The sequence below is a fragment of the Mycteria americana genome, chromosome 1 (genome assembly GCF_035582795.1).
Source record: "Mycteria americana isolate JAX WOST 10 ecotype Jacksonville Zoo and Gardens chromosome 1, USCA_MyAme_1.0, whole genome shotgun sequence".
Taxonomy (NCBI): domain Eukaryota; kingdom Metazoa; phylum Chordata; class Aves; order Ciconiiformes; family Ciconiidae; genus Mycteria; species Mycteria americana.
This window is the reverse complement of record NC_134365.1, coordinates 39,568,352-39,591,654: the sequence shown is the minus strand read 5'-3', so window position 1 is coordinate 39,591,654 and position 23,303 is coordinate 39,568,352. Positions and strand designations below refer to the sequence as shown.

Genomic DNA, 23,303 nt, shown 5'->3' with positions numbered 1-23,303 from the left:
AGTAACTCTCAATTAAGTGTGTAGAAAACCAGGATTTTTGCTTCAAATCATACTATTTCACATGGGTTTGATAACACCGAGGACTCTGAACACTCAGAAAACCTTAGCAATATTGATACATGTCCTGAAAATTCATTAGTCTAGAATTGAAATCTGCTTTCTTTTTCTAATCTGTTCCTTTTAAGTTCATAGGAATTGTTCTCCGGATTTGGGGTTTACAACATACTTCTTTCCAGATATAGCTCTGAGACTAGAAACTTTTATTTCAGTAAAAGGCCAGAAAATGTAACTGTATAATAACGATTCTAGGAGTGAGGATTTGAGGAAAAACACCAGTTGAAGTCATGAGAGGTGGCAGCATAAAAGTAAAAACATCTTTGCTATTTTTTTTGGTGTAACAGCAACACCTTGATACATCAATGTTGATTAGAGCCAAGTGCATCACATCCTGAAACGTATCTTTGAAAAATGAATGCTGAATATGATTATTTTTTCTTACAGTCACATCATTTCTAATGTTTTCCTAAAAGCTCCAGCGTCTCAAATTACATATACTCATGAGAATCACGGGGTTTCATTTCTCATGACAAGGCAATGGAAATCTAATAGAACAAAGTCAAGCAGTTAGATACCAGCCAAGAGAAATTTTGCTGTAACTTGCATCTCATCAGCTGTACGGGGCAGAAGGGAGGAGAGGCAGGGGAGCAGCCAAGGGACTGAGGGATGGCCCTGAGCTGCTGGCATGACACAGAGAAGAAAAATCCTGGGCTGTACTGGGTGAAGTACCGCGGTGGGCAGGGAGAGGTATTTTTCATACTGTACATATCCCTGGCAAGACTGCAACCAGCATGCCGTCCACAGCTCTAACAAAGCTGAACTCAAGCTAGAACAGGTGCAGAGACCTAGCAGGATGGGAATGGGGAGTCAGATTTACTGATGAGACAAATATAGCTCAATAGGGTTAGCCTAGCAAAAGAAAGGCTGAGAGGGATACGATTACACTTTATAAATACATGCCCAAATACCAGAAGGGCTGAAGAATCATTCAAGCTATAAACAATGTTGTCAGACGAACAAATAGCATGAAAAAAGTCATCAACTATTTTAAGCTAAAAGCACATTTCTAACCATCAGAGAAACAGTGGTTTATAACAGTCTTCCAACAGCAGCAGTAGGTGCTAGTAAGCTAACTACTTTTATAGCAGAAAAATAGTAAATTTATGTAAGGGATTTTATGACATAGTATCTGCTGTGATAGTTGGTTTCCCTTAGGCTATATGCTCCTAGAAAGGTTTTGGTTGTCGTGGTTGGAAGGTAGAAAAGAAACATGTAAATGTAAACTCTGAGAGCTGACATCCATGAAGGCAATTAAACAGAAGTAAACGGGTAACAATTTTTTTTAATCTCCTGAGTTTATGTGGCTTGAATCCATTTTTTTAATACATAGGGTGCTCATGGCTCAAGCAATGATACCCAAGTCAAACACAATGGAGTTGAATGAACTCCAGCGAGAGGAAAAAAGCGATCCCTTGTTTATTGCTTCTTGCCCTTCCTTTGCCAGCACCGTGCTCCCTGTCACTCCAACCTGCCCATCCACAGAGAGGCTGGCTCATGAGGATTTCCTCGGCTTTGGCCAAAAGGGGAGTTTGTCTGCCCAGCACTGCCAGACCCACCTCAGCCAAGGGAAAACCAAGAAAGTGGGGACAAAGAGTCTTAGCTTGGTCCTCTGCTATAGCCAGGGATGGATTATGGGCCCAGCTCCTTCCTGGTCAGAACATCCCAGGTGCCTGTTACACCATAGTTTCATCAGAGGAGGAAAAAAACCCATTTGTATCTCCTCAAAGGCCCACAGCAGCTGTCTCTCTCCTGTTCCTAATCTTGCCCAAGCCACCTTTTTGGCAAGGAGGCCAAGCGGTTTCTACCAGGTGGGGAAAGGTTTCTGCTTCACACCCTTCAAAGGCAGAGGCACACTTGCCTTCAGCTTGATTTCACGCACATTTCGTTCGCAGGCTCTGAAAAGGCTACCCATGTCGCTACTCCCACACAATAGGTCATAAATAACTGCACAGGTAAGTATTTCACTGGAGGCCCTTGGAGTGCAACCCTGTAACTCCTGTAGAGTCATTGGCCATAAAGATAATTTGTCTGAGTCAGTACCAGAGGAAGGAAGAAATTTGGGGTTGAAAGGTATCAATCTGCCATAAGAAGACATCAGCATGCCTTTCTGGCAGCTCTGCCTGCACTGATTTGCTGCAGGCAATTCTCAATCAACATATGAAGAGCACTGGCAGAAGCTACCTCCTAATTATAAATCATTTAGTCAATCAAAACCTAGCTCCTCAGCTACGCAAAGATCTCATTTCTTCTCAAGAGCCTTACATGGAAACTAAAATGGAAATGGAAAAATGTACCAGGAGGAGGGAGAAAGCTTTATTTAAAAGTGACAAAAATGAAAGCTTCAGGATCCCATTTGTGGTGTAACTTACAGCAACTTAGGTACTTGTCAAAGCTAATTAAGACAGGCCATCTGCAAACGCTTATGATTGGAGACATTCCCCCCGCCGTGCTAGCAGTGCAGTGTGTTACGGCCTCCTCGCATCCCACCCTGACAAGTTCTAAGCTGCTTTGCCTGATGCCACCAGCCCCGGGGTAGGGAGCTCCTTCCTCTTCCTGCAGCGGGAGAGAGCTTTTCTTGAGCATCACCCTTCGGTTCTGCAGGAACCACGCAGGAAAGGCCAGGGGCAGCGTCCCTGCCTCCCGTGCACCGTTGGGGACAGGAGCACCCCGCGGGGAGCAGGGACAGTGCCAGCCTTGCACATGTGCTCAGCTCCCAGGCCAGCTCCCATGGGTGCGCTGGGACACCTTGCCGGGACACCCCATGGCAGCAACTTCACCTTCAAAGCACCGCGCTAGCAATTCACTGTCTTTGGCAAGTGATTTGCAGGCAGAGCCGTGAGCAGTGACAGGCTAGCTCGGGAGGAATGAGGCCTGCCGGTCCACCCCAGCATGGGGGACAGATGGGTGCCAGCAGGCCTGGGAGATGTCTGTGGAGGAGCAGGTCCAGCAGGGCAAAACAGCTCATAGGACCGATACCCAGGCAAATAGCAGCGCAGCGTCCCATTGCTAGCGTGCAGTGCCCTTGATACACAACTCTTTCGTTTCTCCTTAGCAACGCTTCTTTTTTTTTTTTGTCCATGAAGTGTTCTTTGTACCCTGAGGAAGCCAGAAGTGCTGGAAGCTTGTGAGGGGCACCAGCCTCGCAGGGGAGCCCCAGGCACTGCCACCTGTGTGCAGGGTAGGCAGGGCCACCAGCCCAGGGCTGTCCTGGGCAAAGCTGTCTCTTCACAGACCTCTGGTAAGGTCTTTCAAATCTTAGAGGCCGTTTTGGAAGTGCCACAGTTGGATGTGACAAATACTGGGATCTGTAGAAATCCATTTTTATTCTAGCTACGGGCTTTGGCCTTGGGATTTCTTTCTTTGCTGAAGTTTATCAACCCAGTATAACTGCATGGACTTGGGCAAGGAGAAATTTCAGTTGCCAAGGAGGGGAAGCTATAAAACAGCTCTCCCGTTGGTGAAAGTCCACTTCGGAAAAGTGACAAGGACCACCTGTCCTTGGGGTGACACCCGCCTCCTGCTCACTCGGCACATCCCACCGGTGAAACAGGGACTCCAGCAATGAGAGTTTGCTTTGACGTGTGCGTAACGCAAAGATGTTGGGCTTATACTGAACCTTCAAAGAGGCAAAGGGAAAACGAAGCCACATCTCTTCTCTTTGTAAAGCACTACAAAGAATGCCTGCAGAGTTTTTGGTATTGTTTTTCAAAGAATCATATATACATATATATACACACATACATACATATATTTATGTTGTACACACACGCACACACATTCTTTAAGTTTAGGTCCTGCTCATCTGTCAGCAGATATTAGAGTAGATCTCTATACCTAGATGGCTTCAGTGAAGTATATTTGTAGCGTCTGTAAGCACCCCACACACTTGGGAAAAAAATAAATTCAGTGTGGAATTTTTACTGCCACACAGAAGCTGAAGTAAAAATCTTAATATTATCTCTTTATTCAGATCATTTTTATTAAATTAAAGAGGTCTTATTAAATAAATCAATACTATACTTGAAAACTGAGTTTGGCCGAAAAGTCTTTATAATACAATTGTCGATTGCTTTGCTTTTCTGCTTGGTGGATACATCTGTCACACATTATGTTTAATCAAGGTTTAATACTTCACTGCACCTCTGTTTTGCAATGCTTTGCATTTAGACGGTCTTATATGGACTCTGTGGGTGCTATGCACAGGGCACTGTCAGGTCAGACAGACTCTGAATGAGAACCTCTGGTTTTCCCAGCGCCAATGTTAGTTATAAAGTAACACTTCACCGTTTGCTGCTACTCCAGACAGTATCTTTAGGTACGTAAGGTATGCATAGTCATGTCCAGCTTGCAGAGAACCAAACTGAAGTGAAGAAATGAAAACACAGTCTACAAAAAAGGGAAAACAGTTCCTGCTCTGCTAGCAGGAACACTGCACTGTCACCTCCCAGGGTGTTATGTAGAGCTCCCAGCCCAAGAACTTCTCAGCAGAACCTCTCCCTAACTCCAGCTATATCCCAAACTTTCTCCAAAAAGATGTCGTGACTTTGCTTTTGTAGTCCCTTTTTCCCCCTCAAAGTGATGGACACAAGCCATTTCATTCTGTAGCACTTGGCATTGCTGCTGAACTTCATGCCGAAGTTAAAGAACAAGGTTAACGGCTGGTGTGGAGACTGGAACCCAGCAGCTGGAGGTGAATGCACATTCCCTGTCTTCCGAGTTTGGTACTAAGCTAGACTTTCTGTTTATTGTTGGGAAAAAACTAAAGAAACATTATTTTTGCAGTATTCCCTATCCCAAAGTGCTCAATAGTCAGCAGAGATCCAAGACTCACCACAGCCAGAGGCTGGAAAGCACTTCTTAAAAACCAACAAATGAACAAGCAAACAAACAACAGACAAAACCAAACAGGGAAAACGACACAGAGAAACCCCAGTTCCAAGAGTTGCAGAGGATTTCTGTGAAGGAACAGAAACCAGTTCTATCAATGCCACTTTTACTCTGCTATAGCATATCTAATGGCTGGGAGACGTCTAGTATCACGTACTCAAGACAAAGACAAGGATGTTCTTCCTCTCAGGAACATTAAAATATAAAACACAAGACTATGCTAGCAATATAATAGCATTATAAATCACATTTTTGAAAGAAATGTATAATAACTTTTTTAAAGTTCTAGCTACAGAAAAGACCCTTTAATGTTATCCTTCAATTATTAGCAAAGAGTCTAAAATGGCAAGCTCTCAAAGGAAGGTATTTTTCCACTGAACCAATAGGTTATCAACGGTTTTCAGACACTGAGATGCATTTAAGACTTTCCCAATCTCAACCCCATCTCGCCATAATTATTGAACCTTCATTGAACCCAGGAAAGATCATGCTTACCTCAAATTTGGCCCTATTCATCCTACAGGTATCTTTTTTCACTCTAAATACCAGCTCCTGACTGTAGGCAGCCCTATACAGATACTTCCCTTAATATTTACCTGCTTTTGAATGTCTCACGTTCTGATGAAGGTAAAATTCATGCTGGATCTTTCAGTAAGGAGATCTTAAAAAAATGGAACAAAATGGTATTTTTAAGAAAAGCAGCAGCACCTAGAGGTAAAGAACATGGTACCTGATCATAATTACACTTCTCACATTCTTTACTTGGTTTGCTGTAACAAAAACCCAAGAGATGCACAGCTGACATCCAAAGGAAGCCACAATTTCTTCGCAAAAGGAAGTGCTGTGGAGATAACAGCAACTACGGACCATCATTCAGGGTGGGAATCCGAGGGTCCCGTTTTAGACAGGGATCTGAGCTCTCTGTCAGAGACCAGGGAGGGAGCAGTGCTGGCAGAGGGCAACACAGTTTTCCCCACAAGCTACTGGGAGCCTCAGCAAATGGCACAGGCCAAAACCCAATTTCCAGACAACTGAAATCAGGCGAGATGGCCCCTACCCTTCTTCAAAAGAAAAAACAGATGTGGCAGAGTGTACAGGAGTTGGCAAGAGGGATAGATGGCTGGAGGAGAAGGTGAGAGACAGATTAGAAGGAAAAGAAATTCATTAAAAAAGCTAAAATAACTAAAAAAAAAAGCCTTTGTCCTCAGAAGAGCACAGTAATTAAACAAATAGGTTTTAATCCACAAAGTTCTAATTTTTGGCTTGCTGCTCTTTGGGGCTGTAAACTGTGTTTATCTGTATTTAATCTTGATGGTTTTTGGGCTCTGGAATCTCCCAATTATGCTGAAAAGGAGACACTAAAGAGCAGTTAAAATCCCTTGATTTCAGCCTGGGCTCACCTGAATCAGAAAGCTTTTCCATGAAACTGCTTTGGGTGTACTTTGACCTTACCAAGAAGAGAATGTGGCCAATTACTCACAAGACAGTTCTGCACTAAACAGTGAAATTACTCCAGATGTATAGGCAAACAGAATTTAGCTCAGTCTGGCCTACCAGCTTAGTGTAGTATGTTCTCATTATCCTGGGACATTACTAAGTCCGACAAGTTCTGCAAAGTCAGTCTGACTCAAAAATCAGTGCAGAAATCTGGGCTTTTTTAAAGCAGTTTTAAGAAAAAGAATATATACTACACCTTTCTCAATCAAATATTTCTCATAAAATCAGATCTATTGTTATTTTTAAAAAATCTTTAAAAAGCAGCTAAAAAAAAATTAAAACACCCATGCAGGCAAAATTCCTGCCAAAGATGTTTTCTCTCGAGTATGGGGCAAATAAAAATACATAATATATTACTTTCCAAGTCCTGAGAAGAACTTTAAAAACCTCAGGGCAAAAGCAGCCTTTGGGCAATATCCAAGGCTGTCAAAACACATAAAGCAGCAGAAAAGTCATCCTCCAGCAACGGGTAATTACTGTATACAGATACCAGTAAGCACGCTGGGGGACAAAGGTGCTGCTGGCATTGACTTCAGCAGGCTAGGAGAAGGCCTTTCCGTGTGTAAGAAATGCCAGCACTCCAAGGGCTCTCTTTACGACTAGGAAAAACCCAAAGTACAGTGGAGAGAAGTAAAGTAGGACATAAAATTTTATTCTGAAATGATCTCTGGCCACAACAATAAAATGTAACAAATATTCACTAGAACAGTCTTAACTCCTGTCATCAGCTGTACAATACATACAGTATCATAAAACTGGCCACTAGGATTAAAACCCACTACAACATCTTTAATGTTAAGTGGCAACAGCAGCATCTCACAGAAAATTATACATACATATATACACAGTCCACATTCAATCATTTTTCACGTTTTCAGTACACACAGTTGCAGCATATTACAGTCACGTGTCTAAGTCGTTGCCCAATAAAAACCCAAGCTACTGCTTAGACGTAATTGTAGCAGTTGAACTGAGTAATTACAATTTTTAGCAGAGATGTACAAGCCCCTAGAAACAATAATTCACAAATGTTATTTTATTTAAATGCTACCATAGCATTACGCTGGGCAATATTCTAATCTTTGCTGACTGGAAAAAGAGTTCTTTTTGTACTTATCACAAATATTATTGATGGAAAAAATAATACTAAAAAATGGAGAGCATCAAATAATGCACACCCTTTCCCAAAGATTCTAATATTGCCCGATGCTACTTATGTCTAAAGTGTTTTCAACATTCCCATGAAGTCATTTATAACTCCAAACCACCCACCAAGTTAAAAGTGGCTTAAGTGCCTTGCACCCAAATTGTAAAAATCCCTGGCCACCTTTATAAGAGCCAGGCACATATAAAAGGAATGCACTTTGGTTCATACCAAATGCCCTGGGATTAAATCACACTATAAAACTAAAGAGTTTGAGGTAAATTTTTACAAATACAGTTGATTTATGTCTACTGTCACCGTAACAAAAATTTATTTAAAAAAAAAAATCAATTTGATGTTAAAGTACAACCAATGAGGAAGGGCCATCTTTAACCCCTTAACAAGACATACTACAAGAACAGAGTGTCCTCTCCAGCCTAGCAGTGTGATTGGATTGCCTTATTGTCTCTATTAAGGCCTCGATCATCTACAGGATGTTTTAAGACAGGTATAGAATTTAAAAATAGATTTCATCCCTACTATCCGGTATTCAAAGGGTTAAAGAGGCCAAGATGCATGCCCTACAACACGGCATTTGTAACAAAAGGCACATTGTTAACACCAAGGGCACAATCCATCCTCTATTGTTAATCTACACATCTTGCATCACTCTGTTGTTCCAATACACTTAAGTGGTAATGAACACTCCAGTGGTGCAAGAAACTGAGCCAAGTGAGACTGCAACCAAAGACAAGACAACACTGTGCTATTACTAAATCTGAAAATAGCTCAGACATCCCCAGACAATGGTAACATGTGAGACTAAGCACTGCTTCCAAGCCAACTTCTATCAGCCTAATTATCAGAGCCCTTAGAATAAAATCACATCAAAGCAAGAGGCAACATCCTTCCCCCCCCCCCCCCCCCCCAGCTCCTTTTTTACAGGTATAAATAAGCTACAATAAAAAGCAGCGACACCACTTAAAAACCTTGATGTAGCTGCTCCTTTAGTATAGAGGAAGTTGCACTGTATCTGGGTTAAAAAAATAGCTCTGCACACTATATTTTGGCCTTAAAGTTTCCGGTAGCATTTATGAAGGTGGATCATAAATGCATTATTGGCATTAAGAACTGGTTACATGAAAAAGAAAATTTAGTGGTTTTAGCCCATTAATGACCCATTAACATTATGAATGTTTTCACCTTAAATTGCCATGAAAGGCAGGGACATGTATCAATGTTCCCTTTAAAATATATTAAGGGAGGTGATTCTTCTTCTGCCCCTAACATAAGCATCCCTATTTCCTAACTTTTGCTGAAGAGTTAAGGTAGAAAGGAGTGGTAAAGCCAAGTAGGCGGTGGAGGAAGTAAAGATTCCCAGTTACTGTAGAAAAATACACAGTATTGTATTCCCACAGTCATGAGAGTCAGTTAATTTCATATGAAAATTAATATATCTCTTTTCCAGACTTAGAATTTACTGACCATAACTTACTGGATATTTATATTCCAAAAGCCACTTTTCTTAGCTGTATTACTATATTTCATTTTTAACATGATTTCACACATGTTTACATATTGCACTTACACACATTGTATAAAGTTGTGAACATTTAACACTAAATAATTTAATTTGACTAGAGGCAGGAAACAATCTTTTTTTTAAAAAAAGTAAGAAAAATGGTTGATTGATGCTCTAATTTTTACAGTTATCAATCAACAAATACCATCCTCTACTCAGAAATTATTTTTGGAGCTTCTTTAGGTGTTGACTTTTTGGCAAGAAGTTAAGCGATATGTTTCCTGAGAATTCTGTCATTTTGCATTTATATCCCTCCCCCAGTCTTACATTAAATTAAAAATCAACCAACCAACCAACCAAAAAAATTAAGCTGTAAGTGGTAAAGTAATGAATATGAAGGAGAACTTAACCGGAAACTTTCTTGGCCTCTCAGGGGACCATGCTTTAAGTATTTTTCATAATTTGTACAAGTAACTCAGTACAATCTGTGCATATAAATGTTGCTTATAGTAAAGTTATTGAGGTTTAATGCAATCCGTTCTAGTATGTCTTGTTCTAACATCTATAAACCCTTCTAGATTATGTTCTACTTTGTATTAAATTCCCTTTTCATATGTTTTATACGTCCAGTGTAGACCACAGCCATTGTATGTGATGAAATACTGATCTTAGATTTCAAACTGTTCCTGTTGAAAACATGCTACAACGCGTGAATATTTCTCTCATAGGTCTAGATCTTATTCCTCAGTAAAGACCATCTTTCTTCCATGAATGCAGTTAAAAGTAAAAAAGAAAAACCAAGCATTAGCACACACACACATGAACAAACCCACACATATCTCTAACTGTTCCTTCAAAGTTAATTTTCAGCTACAAATACCAAAGACCAAATCAAATTCCAAACATTTCACTTTCCTTTGGTAATTCTCCCTTATTAGAAAGTATCTAGGATGGCGTCTGCCAACTGAAAAGCTTTCCACTGGGGATCTTTCCATCTACAGTTATGCTGTCTAAGGTGAAGTACTTTTCTACAGAAAGCAATGTAGTAACATAGCGTTTGCCCCTACACGCAGATTTGATCTGAAGTGTAAATGTACCAGAGAGGTCACAATTGCTCAGACAAACATTGTCAGAAGAAATAAAAGCAATCTGTAAAATCCATGTAGCATAACAGTCTGGAAGTTACAGTGTAAAACTGACAGAACGAGCACTTCTGCCTATGTGATTTAGGGAGACCAAGCTGCACATTAGGAGAGAAAAGAAAACGAGGGGGAGGGGGGAGAAGCCCAGTGTGAATGCTCATTGTTATATACCTTATATGCTTTACCAACTCATCAGTCACTTTCAGATTTAGAGGAACAGACACACTTCCATATTCATTCTTTCTAGACTGCCCATTCCTCTCACTCTACCACACAGCATGCAAGGTAAGAGAGTCATTTTAGCCCTGGAAGTTCTTATTTTTTGCATTATATTTAAATGCTCATTTTAATCAAAAAACATTACTTTTGAATAGAGAAAGCATTCCACAGGAGGTGACTGTATCATTAGTGATACAGTCTCTACTACTTTCTCTGGGCTACCATACAGAAAATGACAATGTAACATGCTATGGCTCCACTTCAAATTACAAGTTTACAGGTGCTTAACTGTATTTCTTTGAGTATTCTCCCTGGCGTCCAGTCAGGCATAGGTGTGAGTGTTTGCAGAATCAAGACCCATACCCATAAAATCCAAAAGGTAGAGTCTTACAAATTTACCCCAGGTGAAACCTAATATGAACCATGGAAGAGAAAGGTTAATACCTTTGACACCACGCTGCAATGCATGACAGTCATGTTGTAACCAGTGGCCTGCCACTGATGTTTATTACTGTGTCACACTAGTTACAGTAAGGCTAATTGTACTGTAGAAGACAAACATTTTAAAAAATAAGTATAAAAACTTAAAGCATTGTCCCCGTGTTTTTATAAAAACAAAATCAACATTTCTTACATTTAAAATGAGTGCTGAAAGATACAAATGAATAAAGTTATTGAGCAAATAAAAATGTATATCTGAGCTACTTTTTCATACAAATAAGGCTCAGCCACATTGTATCTCTCATATTAACAGCATTGGGTTCTTCAAACTCAGCTAACGAGTTTTGGCAACACTGTTCTTTGCTGAATATTCCCATTGGCATCTGTCATTTGTGCCAAATTAGTCCTCAGTTTTGAAGCCGAGCTTGAAGTTGGAGGTAACTTGGAAATCGACGTTATAGCACCAGTGCTCTCTGCAATTCTCTTCGCCGAGGCCTTTTCCCCAGTTGGAGGCTTTGGCAACCGTCTCCTTAGCCAGGGATGCCGCAAAGCCTGGCTGGGTGTCATACGGATAGCAGGATCCCATTCTAAACACTGTTTTAAGAAGTCAAGGAACAGGGGATCATCACATCCCTTTAATGCATTACCCCATTCTCTGCTCTCTGGTGGGCCACGTAGTTTTCCCCTCCGAGAGCGTCCACCGTTAAGTATTACAGAGCCATCAGACAAGGTTGTGATGCTGCAATAGCGGGGATAACCCTTAGAGCTCACGAAGTTTTTGGCTCGCTTGGATGAATCTAAGAGTTTTGGAGAAGGCATGCCCAATAGCTCAATCATACAAGCCAGCTGGTCTCCTTCATCTTCTCCAGGTAGAAGTGGATAACCAGTGAGAAGCTCTGCTAGAATACAGCCCAAGCTCCACATATCTATGGGCATCCCATAACGAGCACCAAGGATGACTTCAGGTGCACGGTAAAAACGTGACTGAATGTAAGTGTAGACACGCTGATGCTCATAACAACTTGAGCCAAAATCAATCACTTTAATACCACTTCTACCCTGTTGCTTCAACAGAATGTTCTCAGGTTTAAGGTCACAGTGAATGATTCTGTTTTTGTGCAAAGCATCCAAGCACTGTAAAATTGAGTGGGCAAACTTGCGGACCAAAGGCAGGCTAAAGCCCTGAAACTTGTTTTTCTTTATTAATTCATACAGGTTCATGCTCAGCAATTCAAATGTCATGCAGATATGGCTGCGGAATGTGAAGTTTTCCAACATGTGAATAACATTCATGTTGTTATCCTTATCTTGTTTCCGGAGATGCTCCAGGATCTTAATTTCTTCCGCAGCTTGGCGGTGGAAACGTTTTTCATTTCTCACCATTTTTAGTGCCACATGCTGATGCATCTTGTGATCGTAGGCCTTCACCACCTGCCCAAAGCTTCCTTTCCCTATAACTTTCAGGACTTCATACCTGTACGCAATATGATCATGGGGTACTTGTATATAAGACCCTTGGTCATCATCATACCCGCAATTGTTTGAACCACCAATCACACCTTGCCGCTTCTTTGCATTTGGACCCAAAAAGTATATTTCAGGGTAGCTAAAAATCTCATGATGCTCAAAAGCTGTTAATTTTTGCATGTATTGCTTCATTGCCTGCTCTGGTGTCATAACGGAGGCTTTCACCTTCCCTGTTCCATCTGTAGATTTTAAAGAGCTGGAGCTCCCTTGTCGTCTGTGAGCACTCTCTGACTGTCTGTCCTGAACCACTGGCAATCCAGATTTGCCTAGCGTTGTAAGTCCATTTGGCTGTGTCGTCAGAACCGTCCTCTTGTTACTATTGTCTTCAAACAGCTGCTGAACCTGGATTTGTCCATGGCTACCAACATGGAGGTGCTCATTCATTGTGTGCTTACTGCCTCCAACCTAAAATTGAAAATAAATACATACCCAGTTAACAAGAAAGGCATGAACTCTATGCTTCATCATTCATTCTGCAACCTGCCATCCTGCCTAAATCACCTCAAAACTAAGTATCTTCTTAGAAGTCAGCTGTCTACAGATAATCTAAAAAATACAGTACATATACTGTGACACTGCTAGATGCTATTAAATTTTCCAGATCCTTGTTTCTCAAATGCCACTTTCATTACTCTCTAAAATGTTTGCAACGAGGCAGTCACCGATGTGCTACCATGATAAGCTAACAATTCCTCCAAGGAATCTTCAAGGCAACAGTCCTATAACATCAAGAAGTATGCTTGAGGGACATTAAATTAGACTTTAAAGAACATACTAGCAGTTTTATTGATGCTGGAGATCAATATATAATGCCTGCTAGAACTTACATGGCTAAGGCTTTCCTAGTCACCTGTTCTCAGAAATCAAGATTTTAACTTGTTCCTGAATTTGCTGTATATCAAAAGCTCCAGATACAACTTTAAGCAGTAAGGAATGTGCTGTGACATGCACAAAGAGGAAAAGAACCTGCACATGTCTGAAGTTCAAGAGATGCCATTCACTGCTTGCAATGGAGACAGTCACTATTCAGCACAGCATTCAGATCAATGAAGCATACACATATCCTTTAGCACTTTCCCAAACAAGTCTTACAATAACTTTTAACCAAGATGAGATTTGGGGCCCAATACAGACTTGAGTGGAAAGAAAATCTTTGCCTTGAAGAACATACAAGTAACTTGATTTTAAAGGAACGGAAAAAATGATTAGTTGATTTTAGAAATTACATTTGTTCTTGACAGTTTTCACAAGGGAATAAACAGCAGCATTCAGCATTTTCAAGCAAAGAAACACTGGAAGTACCAGGGTGTGAAAAAGGCTATTGCTCAAAACCTGTTATTTTTAAGGAGCAATGAGAAATTTACAAGCATTTACTTGCCACTAAAATAGCTGTCCTTAGAATTCCTCATTCGCTGTTAAGTAGAGGATAATTAGTTTGTCTTCTGCCTGGTCTTATACAAACGTGGGAAGAATTCCCCTGCTGTCTCTCCAGCTGATTCACCAGTCTTAATATTTATGCCAAATTACTAACCAAAAGTTCACCGATACTGTCAGACAGATGATCAAGCCAGGGTTGAGAGCACTTTTAATCTGAACCTTATTTTTTCTAGGCAGCTAAGGAAAACGCATTCCCTGTTCACTTAAGGTTGCTGAAATGAAAATGACAGTTGTGTGCTGTGACATGAGGCAATGAAATCTGTGCTGCTTCCTAATGAGAAAACCAAGACATGCAACGCAGACTCTAGGTAACTTTGTGCTTCTGTTAAGGTACCAGTCTGATATGGCAGAAGCATGTTTTTGTAAATTCAGTAACTTGTTCCCAAGGAGTAGCCAGCTTGACACCAGCTTCACCTTTGGATAATATTTTTAAATTTGCAGCTCTGAAACTCACACAATGTAAGAACAAGAGCTCTCAGGGATTGATTCTGCTGAGTTCACTGCTCTTCTGATTCCATTTGGACTCACGTTGAGTAACTGGTCCATTTTATTTCATCATTGCAGTGTGGCTGTGTACGTTTATTTGCAGAGCAATTTGGGCTCACACTATCAAATTTGATCAATCTCATAGAAAGCATTACCACACAACTGCAATTCAGAGCAAAGATGTTTGTAATATTTAAGCACAGTGAAGATATACAGGATATTGACATTAATTCCATTCCTAGTTTGATGTCTCAAAAGCTCCAGGAATTAAATCATCAAGGGGATTTAACGAGCCTATCATGCCTACAGGGAATTCCTTCAGGTCAAATTTGAAGCACACTGCAGTAGCAGTTTCCTGAAGGTTGCCCTGATCTCCTATATAAACAGCAGTTACTGAAAAAAAAAAAATTCGGCCCCAAGAGCTGCTACATGACGCATCTCAGAAGACCCCGATCTAGTTAGTAAGATGTGTCGGAGGTTCAGCACATGCAGTATTGCAAAGCTGCGTAAGTGAGAAATGCACAATGAAGCAGCAGAGTAACTGTACAGACTACAAGTACTCAAGCTAGGAAATTCCAGGTACAAACATTTCTTCTGCAGCACTGGTTGAACAACAAAGCAGAACATATCTGGACAAACTGAGAGTAGACAATACTAACGTATAGACAAGGAGGAAGAAAGAGCATAGGGGAGAAAACCATCTTTAAGAATTTCTTAACCCAAGTACTCATTGCCACAGTTCACAACTTGAATTAATTTTTTTTTTCACTCGAGTCACCTGTTTTCAGAGTTAACTATTTTCTGCCCTTCTTAAGCACTGCTTGTTTCAATAAATGTACTGGGGAATTCTTCAAAACTTCAGTTATTTGCTTTGTATCAGGGCTTGGAAAAAAACAAACATTTATCCACTCTCAACAGGGACTGAAGAGTTATTTTTCCTAAAAGCATGTTTGCAAACACATTCTGAAGTGTAAACCATGTAGCTCTGCTTCTTGCACCTTCAGGCAGCCTCATGGTTTCTCTTGCTGCTCACAGGTTGGCTTTTTCTTCCAAGCAGCAGAATGAAATCACCAGCATTATCCCAGCTTCACCCCAAATCCAAAGTGACCGGTTTTGCCTGTTTCAGTCAGCTGCTGCTTGGGAATGCAAATGCAGATGCAGACAGTAGCACTGGTTTTCTTTGTGGAAGAAAAGACACCAAATTAGCACAGGCTCTATTCCAAAAGCTGTGGGGCAGAAGAGAGCTCACTTTTCTTTCAAAAACCCCAACAGGAGTTTCAGAGCTATCGGACACATCACAATCACAAAGTCAATATGAAAAATGGATTTTCCCCATCTCAGGGTACTGCCTGCGTAAGAATCACCACCTCTTCTTCTATTTCCAGTCTGGATGAGGGTTGGATTCTCACCAGCCCTTTGCTCTGCCTATCTACTTCTGGCTACCAGGTGCCTGAGATTGCTGTCAAGTTCAGGCTTGCACTGCTTACAAGCTCCACAGGCTTCACCAGTGACGCTGTAAGTTCCCTGAACCACAACTAATGGGCTTGGGAAGCTACAAAGGACTACAGCCTTCTTAGTCCAGTACCGAACTGTTCACAGCACACAGAAGCTCCATCAGCCTTTCATGCGAAACCATAAGCCTGAGAGGTTTATAACACGTCTCCCTTTTGCTTCTGCAGATGGGCCTGTAAATTCCAGAACCAACAACCGACACAGCTGGTAACCTGCATGCACTTATGCAGCTTACTTATTATATATTTTACTGCCTGTACTCAGACCCATCTACAGCTCCTAAGATTTACATATTTTTATAGCGCACATCTTCAAAACCTTACTAATGTACACATTTCACCATAAAACATATTGAAATAACAGGTAAGCTTGAACTCAAAGAACTAATCTTCCTGAATCTTCTGACAACATCAATTACAAAACAGCAAATATTACAATGGGTTTTTTTTCCTCTCTCAGTAGTTTTTCGTAACTTCAAAATCACCACTACCATTTTGCTTTAACTTTGGTTTGCTTAGACTATGGAAGCTGACGGCTATGCCGAAAACATTCACCTAACTTTTGAAATAGAGACACCAGGCAAAAGGAAAAAAATCCCACTTTTTTGGGGGGGTGGGAGTATTTGGGGTTTGGTTTTTTTGTTTTCACAAATGGGTTTAGGGACAGAAGTAGAAGAGTAACTTACTATTTTTAGACTACAGACCTGTAACAACATAGAAGTAGCATAAAACTGAGTCCACCCTGCTAACAAGAAGGCAAACCAACTGACAGTTCCTTTGCGGTAACATTCAGCCAACGCAATGGTCTGTTTCAAGACCTTGTACAAGACTATGACTATAGGATTGAACACCACCAGAGCATATACCTCTTCTCAACTTTATCTTCTAAAAGCATCAAGACATTATGTAGTTGTATCATATCCCATCTTTGTAAAAGTCACTTGGTGTGATATTAGCACTCTATAAAACTATCCAAGACAGACACACACTTCAGCTATATATTATCATTTTATTTTGAGCAAAACCCCAGACAAAAAGATTTGGCTGTCAATCAGAATCTAAAAAGGTTTATAAAATGAATCTTAATAATAAAGCAATCACAATGGCCTGCCGAAATACTGCACAGGAATAAGATGTCTTTATCTGCTATCACTTTGCATAGATGAGGACAAGGGAGAAATAGTGTTCCAAAGTAGTAACTTAATTAAAGAATAAATGTTACACTATATACCCCTTTCTTTACAGCATTTTTGGGCATGCCAATTTCAGCCCTACTGTGTCCAACATGCTAGAGGTATACGGTATCAGGTGTAGCACGCGTCACTGCCTATTTTGTTGACTACAGCCTGAGCAAATGTACAAAAGGCCTTTTTTTCCTTGATAAATGAATTCAACAGCATTCCTCTGTTCAGAACTAAAAATAGCTGCTAATTAGTATGATAACAATAATGCAGGATTATTGTTTTATATGTAACGTAACGGTTTTCTTATGACTATGGGTTTTATACACCGAAAAAGACTAAGCCCTTGTCCTAAAGAGCTTGTGGCTCAAGAGCTGTAGAAAAAAACACACCATTTGGACTTTTTACTGCTGTCATATCTGCTCCATATAAGCTTATTTTTTGAAAAGTTAACTTTGACTCTATATAGCAAATATTTTCACAGACAGAACTATGCCTCAAGAGTGATACCAATTCATAATTTTTTTTCCTCCTGTCAGGCCTATGCAGGTGTGGTGAGCCTGAATACTTCTGGGACACCCTGCATGTATTACGCATGTTGAAACCAAACAGGACAGTCAATGCACCCTAAACTGAACCCTTCAGGTAAGCTGAACTGTACACGAGAGATGCGCCCAGATGTACTGCGGTCCCCACAACACAGCCACCAACTGTTGGAGCCCAAATTTCAGAGTCCCACCCCTCCCCCAAAAAAGTTAAGATAGCTTCATATTCCCCCTAGACACAAGTTTTATGTAGAAGAAGAAGAAACATCCAAAGAAATCTAGATACAGCAAAGTCCAGGCCATGACTGTACAGTTATTTCCACTCAAATGTGACAGCATTTCTGTGGCATTATTACATGAAAACACAACAATAGGAAAGTATTTTCTTTGTTTTTACCTGCTTTAAAGCAGCTGCCCACAATAAAAATTTGCAGCATGTGACCTACCAGATCTTCATGTTAACAGAGTCCAGGAATCTCTGTTCCATTATAATGTAAATTAATTTTTTTAAATTTTTAAATTTAAAATTTTTAAGATCAAGAATGAATGACTGATGCAAAAGTATATGGATAGACATTCATCCCTGGTGGCAAAAGAAAACAGGCTTGCTGTAGGGAAATCTTAGAAAGGGCTTGAAAAGGGAGGGCACTGAATCATGCACTGTAAATGGGTTGTTGTTGCAGTACTAGACAGGAGGAGAAAAAGATTAAGACCGCTTTACTGCAAGAGAAACAGGAAGAGTGCAGAATGCAGGGATACGTGCCAAATAAGAAAGAACAGAGATGGAGGTAGGCAGAAGACAGAGACGAGTCTGGGAGAGGGACTCACAGACGCATGGGGATTTACATGAGCAGAGCAGCAGGCAAGCAAGATAATCTCTACCGCAGCACGTCAAGTGGATGTACGAACACCATCATGAAGCAGGAGAGAGTGAATAGAAAAAGGTTCCAATCATCAAGGCAAGAACTTAAGGCTTCAAAAGAGAAAGCAATGACTTTGGAGAGGAAAATTAAGAGGACAAGGGTTGGAAATAAGTTCATGTTTTCTCCCATAAGCCAAAAAGATAGTCAGGAATGGAAGCAGACTCGAGTAAGCCTAGGGTGAAGCCACAAATTTTCTTAAAAAATAAACAAAGCCTTTCCCTGGTACAATACACAACAGCCTGCTTAGCAACAAAGGTTGCTGTGATTGCAGAGACTGCAGCCAAAACCTCTGCCCTGTTATATGAAGCCTGTGTAAAACAGCATCTTCCCCCCTTCTACCCATGCTCTCCCATGCTCTTATATTCTACCAAACAATGAAACTTCACTTGAAAGTAAGCGACAACAGTTTCCCTAGAGGCTAGATCACACAACTCACAGCTGCAAGAAATACGACAGGTAGTGGATTTCTTCTCTGTCTGAATTAAAAGCAAAACTCTTTAACTTAAACGAAAAACTATCTTCAATTTCAATCTCTCTTCACAACTAGTGTATATACAATGCACATGCTTACATCCAGCCACTGGCAAGTTCAACCACTTCAGCAAACTATATCTTCTGAAAGTTTGAAACACAAAGATAAATACTCTCAATTTTTAGCTATTACAGAAGTCACACAGATACAACAGGGATGAAAACAGAGTAAGTAAATGAACACAAAGAAGGAAAATGGTTTAAGAAAACTGAAATGTTCCATTTTAAATAGGTCTGATTGGAGGAAGTAGTGGGATGCAAAACCAATGGTTTCAATCAGTCAGTGTCAGCTGAGGTCAGTAGGCCTGAAGTTTATAGAAAGATCACATAACAGATATAGGCTTTTTTTTTTTTTTTAGGTTAAAATCCAGCATTCTGATGTCACATCTGATCCTTACCGCAAAAAGTTGTTAGCCAACCACAAAATAACCACCTACAAAATTCAGACAGGCAGTCTGACGTATTTACTGTAATAGTACCCAAGGCTAAATAAATACTGTAGAGTAGGCTCTGTATCACAAAGGAAAGGCAGAGTTTGCAACAGTCAGAATGTAGAGGGACATGAAAGACTAATATAATGCTTGATGATCCCTATGTGCTTCCATAAGTACTTCATCTCTATGTGTATAGATATATACATACACAAACACATGCACAGTGATATACGTATAAAAATACTAGAAATAAAGAAATGTAACGCTTGAACACCCCTTGCATGCTTTCATAAAGACTTCATCTTTATATATGTATGTATATATGCACAGACACTATAGATAATACACATGCACACATATAAATCTATGTATAAAAATACCAGAGTTCTGTACTTCCAAAATTAGTAAGTAGTCCCAGATATATAGCTGGACCACTGCACTTTCACAAATCCTAAATTAAGCCTGGGCTCTGTTACATGTGGGCCCCTGTTATTTGTAGGCCCATCAGTATGTGCAGTTTCATGATGGGTGTTCCAGGCTGTTTGTACTATGTTCCTTCTTTTTTGTTTTTATTAAAAAATCAAGCTGCTGCCCCAACTCTAAAAATCAACCAGCACTTAACTAGTATATGAATGTGAAAAAATCGCCTTTGATACTAATGAACAATTCAGATATATACTCTAGCTACATAAATATACAATGATGTTGATCTCAAGTATGCAGCTCCACCTTGAATTTGCAGAATATTCATCATTCCTTTTGAGAACATCCTACATATACTGATTTTTTTTAATATAAGCCAATTCTTTCTATAAATGGATTTGAAGAAAATGCTTTTACCCTGGAAGCTACATAGAAAGTCACTGAAACACTAATATCTAAATGCATAGTTTCACCTTCCACTAGCTCATAATCACATTACCATTTAAAGCTCTGCCATATGTTTACAAAGATAGTATGTGAGCATCCATGAAGAACTCATTAATTCTAAGAAAAGTATGCCATCAATGCCTTTCAGGGTCAGTATGAAATCTTTCATAATTTAAAAGGAAATGTATGCAAGAAAAATTTCAGATATTTAGTGTTAACATGACAGCATATAGACCCCTCTCTCTACTCTGTCATGCCTTCAGGACAGAGATACCCTCTCTCATCCATATATAGTGGCGTACTTGGGAAGTTTCATTCCTAGTAGATTAACTAGTAGTGGGAGATAATGTGAGATATCACAGAACCGGAAAATAACATCCTTTTCATGCCATCAGTGCTTATTTCTTTAGGTAAACTACTGCAGCAATAAAGTCGGATTCATCCAATCATTGTCCCTGTGTACGGTGATAGCTATTTCTAGGGAAGACAGCTATCAGCCCGAGCTAATCAGACATATAAGGGGAAAACAGCCTTCATTTTTCACCACAGTTCATGTGACCCTTTAATCACAGTGACTAACCTCATTGCCAAAATAATGTCATCTCAAAAAACGCATTTACCAGAACGGCTCCTCTGTGCGAGTGTGGAAGATCGAATTTGTCACTGAAAATGAGACACAAAACCAGACTGAAGGGGGGCTGGGGGGGGGGGGGGGGGGCGGGGGAGAACGCTGCTTCTCAGTGCAGTCACAGAGTCCCAGCCTCACAACAAACATGCACATTTCATTCGAGTCTGCAGAAATTAAATGCACTTTGCTTAAGCACCAACCACCTCGTTGGGCGGGACGGGGCGCCCGCGGCGGCGGGGCCCCTGCCCTCTCCCGCCCCGGGGTGCCCGTGGGGGCTCGGTCCCGCCGCGGGGGACACCCGGCGAAAGGAAAGCGGCGGCGGCGCTGTCAAGCCCCCGGGGCCGGACGCCCCCCCATCCCATCCCGGCCCCCCGCCCCGTACCCGGGCTCACCGTGTGGGAGGCGTTGCTGGCCCTGAGCGGCGGCAATGCGAGGGGCGACGGCGGGCCGGTCCCAGCTCCTGCCCGGGAGACCCCGGCTCCGGTGCCCGGGGAAGACTGCAGCGGGCGGCCGCTGTCCCCTGCCCTGCCTGCGGAGAGCAGAGGGGTGAGCACGGAGGGCAGCGGCGGCCCCTCAGGCAGCGCGGCCGTCGGGGCGGCGGCGGCCCCGGCGCTTCGCCGGCACCGCCGCCCGTCTTGCTTCAGGCAGAAGCCATTAAAAGCTAATCATCGCCGCGGCGCACACACACACACCGATCCGGCTAATAGCGCGGGCGGGCCACGCTCGCCCGGCTAAACCCTTCATCCGAGATTAACCCGCCACCGGCAGGCGCCTAACCGGGAGAACAAGCCGGCTCTGCCCCGCACACGCCTCGGGGCTGGACGGCCGCCCGACCCCCCCGAGTCGTCTGGCCCGGCGAAATCCCGGCGCCGCCGGGGACCCGCCAGGAGTTCACAAGTCTGCAGCGGGAAGAGGAGACGAGCACCGGCTGCCCCCTGTCAAACGCGGCCGCTCCGGCAAACGCAGCGATTCCCAGTTTTTCCTGGGTCGTTTTTCTAAGTGATTTCTCTTTTTTTTTTTTTCCCCTTCCCTGAGGCGACCTCGCCACCCCGCACAACAACAGCACGCCGGAGCCGAACACGCAGCCCCCCGCCGGCCCCCCGGGCTCGGTTGCCGGGGGGAGGGTGGATCATTGTTCCGACACACACGGCCCCGCTGCGGCGGCAGCTGCGGGGGCAGCCGCGGGGCGGCCAAGCCTCCCCCCCTCCCCGCGCCGCACGGCCCGGCCCGGCGCGGCCCGGCCCAGCCCGGCAGGGGCGGCGCGGGGAGCCCGCAGCCCGGCGCGGTGGCGATCGCGGCGGCCCTCTCCTTACCGGCTGGGTAGGCAGCACTAGCGGCGGCGCTAGCTGAGGGTTTTCTGGTTAACATGGCCGCTGGAGAGGAGGGAGAGGAAAAGGCATGTCAGGGTGGCTCTCCTCCGCTGCTCCTCGGCCTCTCCGGTCGGCGGCTGCCTCTCTTCTCCGATCAGCTACACCCAGACCCAGACACGTCCTCCGCTGCATCCCCCTGGCCCCGGGCCGGCCGGACAGACCCTCCAACGGCCCGCCGTCGCCTGCCGCCGCAGCAGCAGCAGCAGCCGCGCCGCCGCCGCAGCCCCCGGCCCAAGCTCATCACCTCCCCCGCCCCCGCCCCGGTCGCCCCGGTCCCCTCACACGGAGGAGGGGGCAGCAGAAGGCGGCCGGACAGGGCCCTCCTCCTCGCGCGGCGGAACAGGGACAAACAGCGCACTGGAGGGGCAGTCCCCGCCCCGTCGGCCGCCTCCCCTCCCTCCGTCCCTCCCTGCCGCCCCCTTCCCTCCCCTCCCCTACCGCTCCTCTCCGCTCCGCTCCGCTCCGCGGCGGCGGCGCGGCCCGCCGCTCCCCCCTGCACCCGCACGTTCCCTCAGCGCGGGGTGGGGAGCGCGCTCCGGCCCCCCCGCCCTCCCAACGGCCGCCTCGCGCCGGGCCCCTGGGCGCGGGGTGGGGCGCGCGTGCCCGCCCGGCCGTTGGTCACCCCCCGGGTCACAGCCATCTTGGCCGCCGGCAGGCAGCCAGCGCCTCTCCCCGTCGCCCCCAGCCTGTGCCGGGCAGGGGCTGGTAGCCCGCCCGGCCCCTCGCCCCGACAGTGCCGGTGTGTGCGGCGGGGAGGGGGGCGATGCCGGCGGGGAAATCGGAGTGTGTGGGAGTCGGGGGAAGGGGGGGAGAGAAGTCGGGGGATCACCAACTCCTCAGGCAGCGGGGGTCACTTGTGTCAAACTGTAAGGACAAAGATGACACCGTGGG

At 43.4% G+C, this 23,303-nt stretch overlaps 1 protein-coding gene across 3 annotated transcripts; it reads right to left on the bottom strand.

Annotated features, from left to right (window-relative positions):
- Positions 1-7,142: 7,142 nt before the first annotated feature.
- Positions 7,143-22,891, bottom strand: DYRK2 (dual specificity tyrosine phosphorylation regulated kinase 2). 3 transcript variants are annotated; one of them, XM_075495268.1, is made up of 4 exons: positions 22,851-22,891; positions 22,356-22,415; positions 21,435-21,571; positions 7,143-12,901 (listed from the first exon to the last, which is right to left on the bottom strand). In XM_075495268.1, exons 2-4 carry the CDS (start codon positions 22,408-22,410, stop codon positions 11,300-11,302), a joined length of 1,794 nt encoding a protein of 597 aa, XP_075351383.1. In that variant the 5' UTR covers positions 22,411-22,415; positions 22,851-22,891; the 3' UTR covers positions 7,143-11,299. The 3 variants fall into 3 exon arrangements, with proteins under 3 accessions (XP_075351383.1, XP_075351377.1, XP_075351386.1); XM_075495262.1 differs by lacking the exon at positions 22,851-22,891 and adding an exon at positions 22,695-22,713; XM_075495271.1 differs by lacking the exons at positions 21,435-21,571; positions 22,851-22,891 and having other exon boundaries at positions 22,356-22,668.
- Between the last annotated feature and the right edge of the window lie 412 nt (positions 22,892-23,303).

What these genes read in the sequence shown, in the direction of transcription:
- DYRK2 (XM_075495268.1), bottom strand. Translation starts at nt 22,410, where the DNA reads ATGTTAACCAGAAAACCCTCAGCTAGCGCCGCCGCTAGTGCTGCCTAC. An exon ending in TAGTGCTGCCTACCCAGCCG is followed by an intron (nt 21,572 to 22,355) that starts GTAAGGAGAGGG and finishes TGCTCTCCGCAG; the next exon opens with GCAGGGCAGGGGACAGCGGC. An exon ending in CCAGCAACGCCTCCCACACG is followed by an intron (nt 12,902 to 21,434) that starts GTGAGCCCGGGT and finishes TTTCAATTTTAG; the next exon opens with GTTGGAGGCAGTAAGCACAC.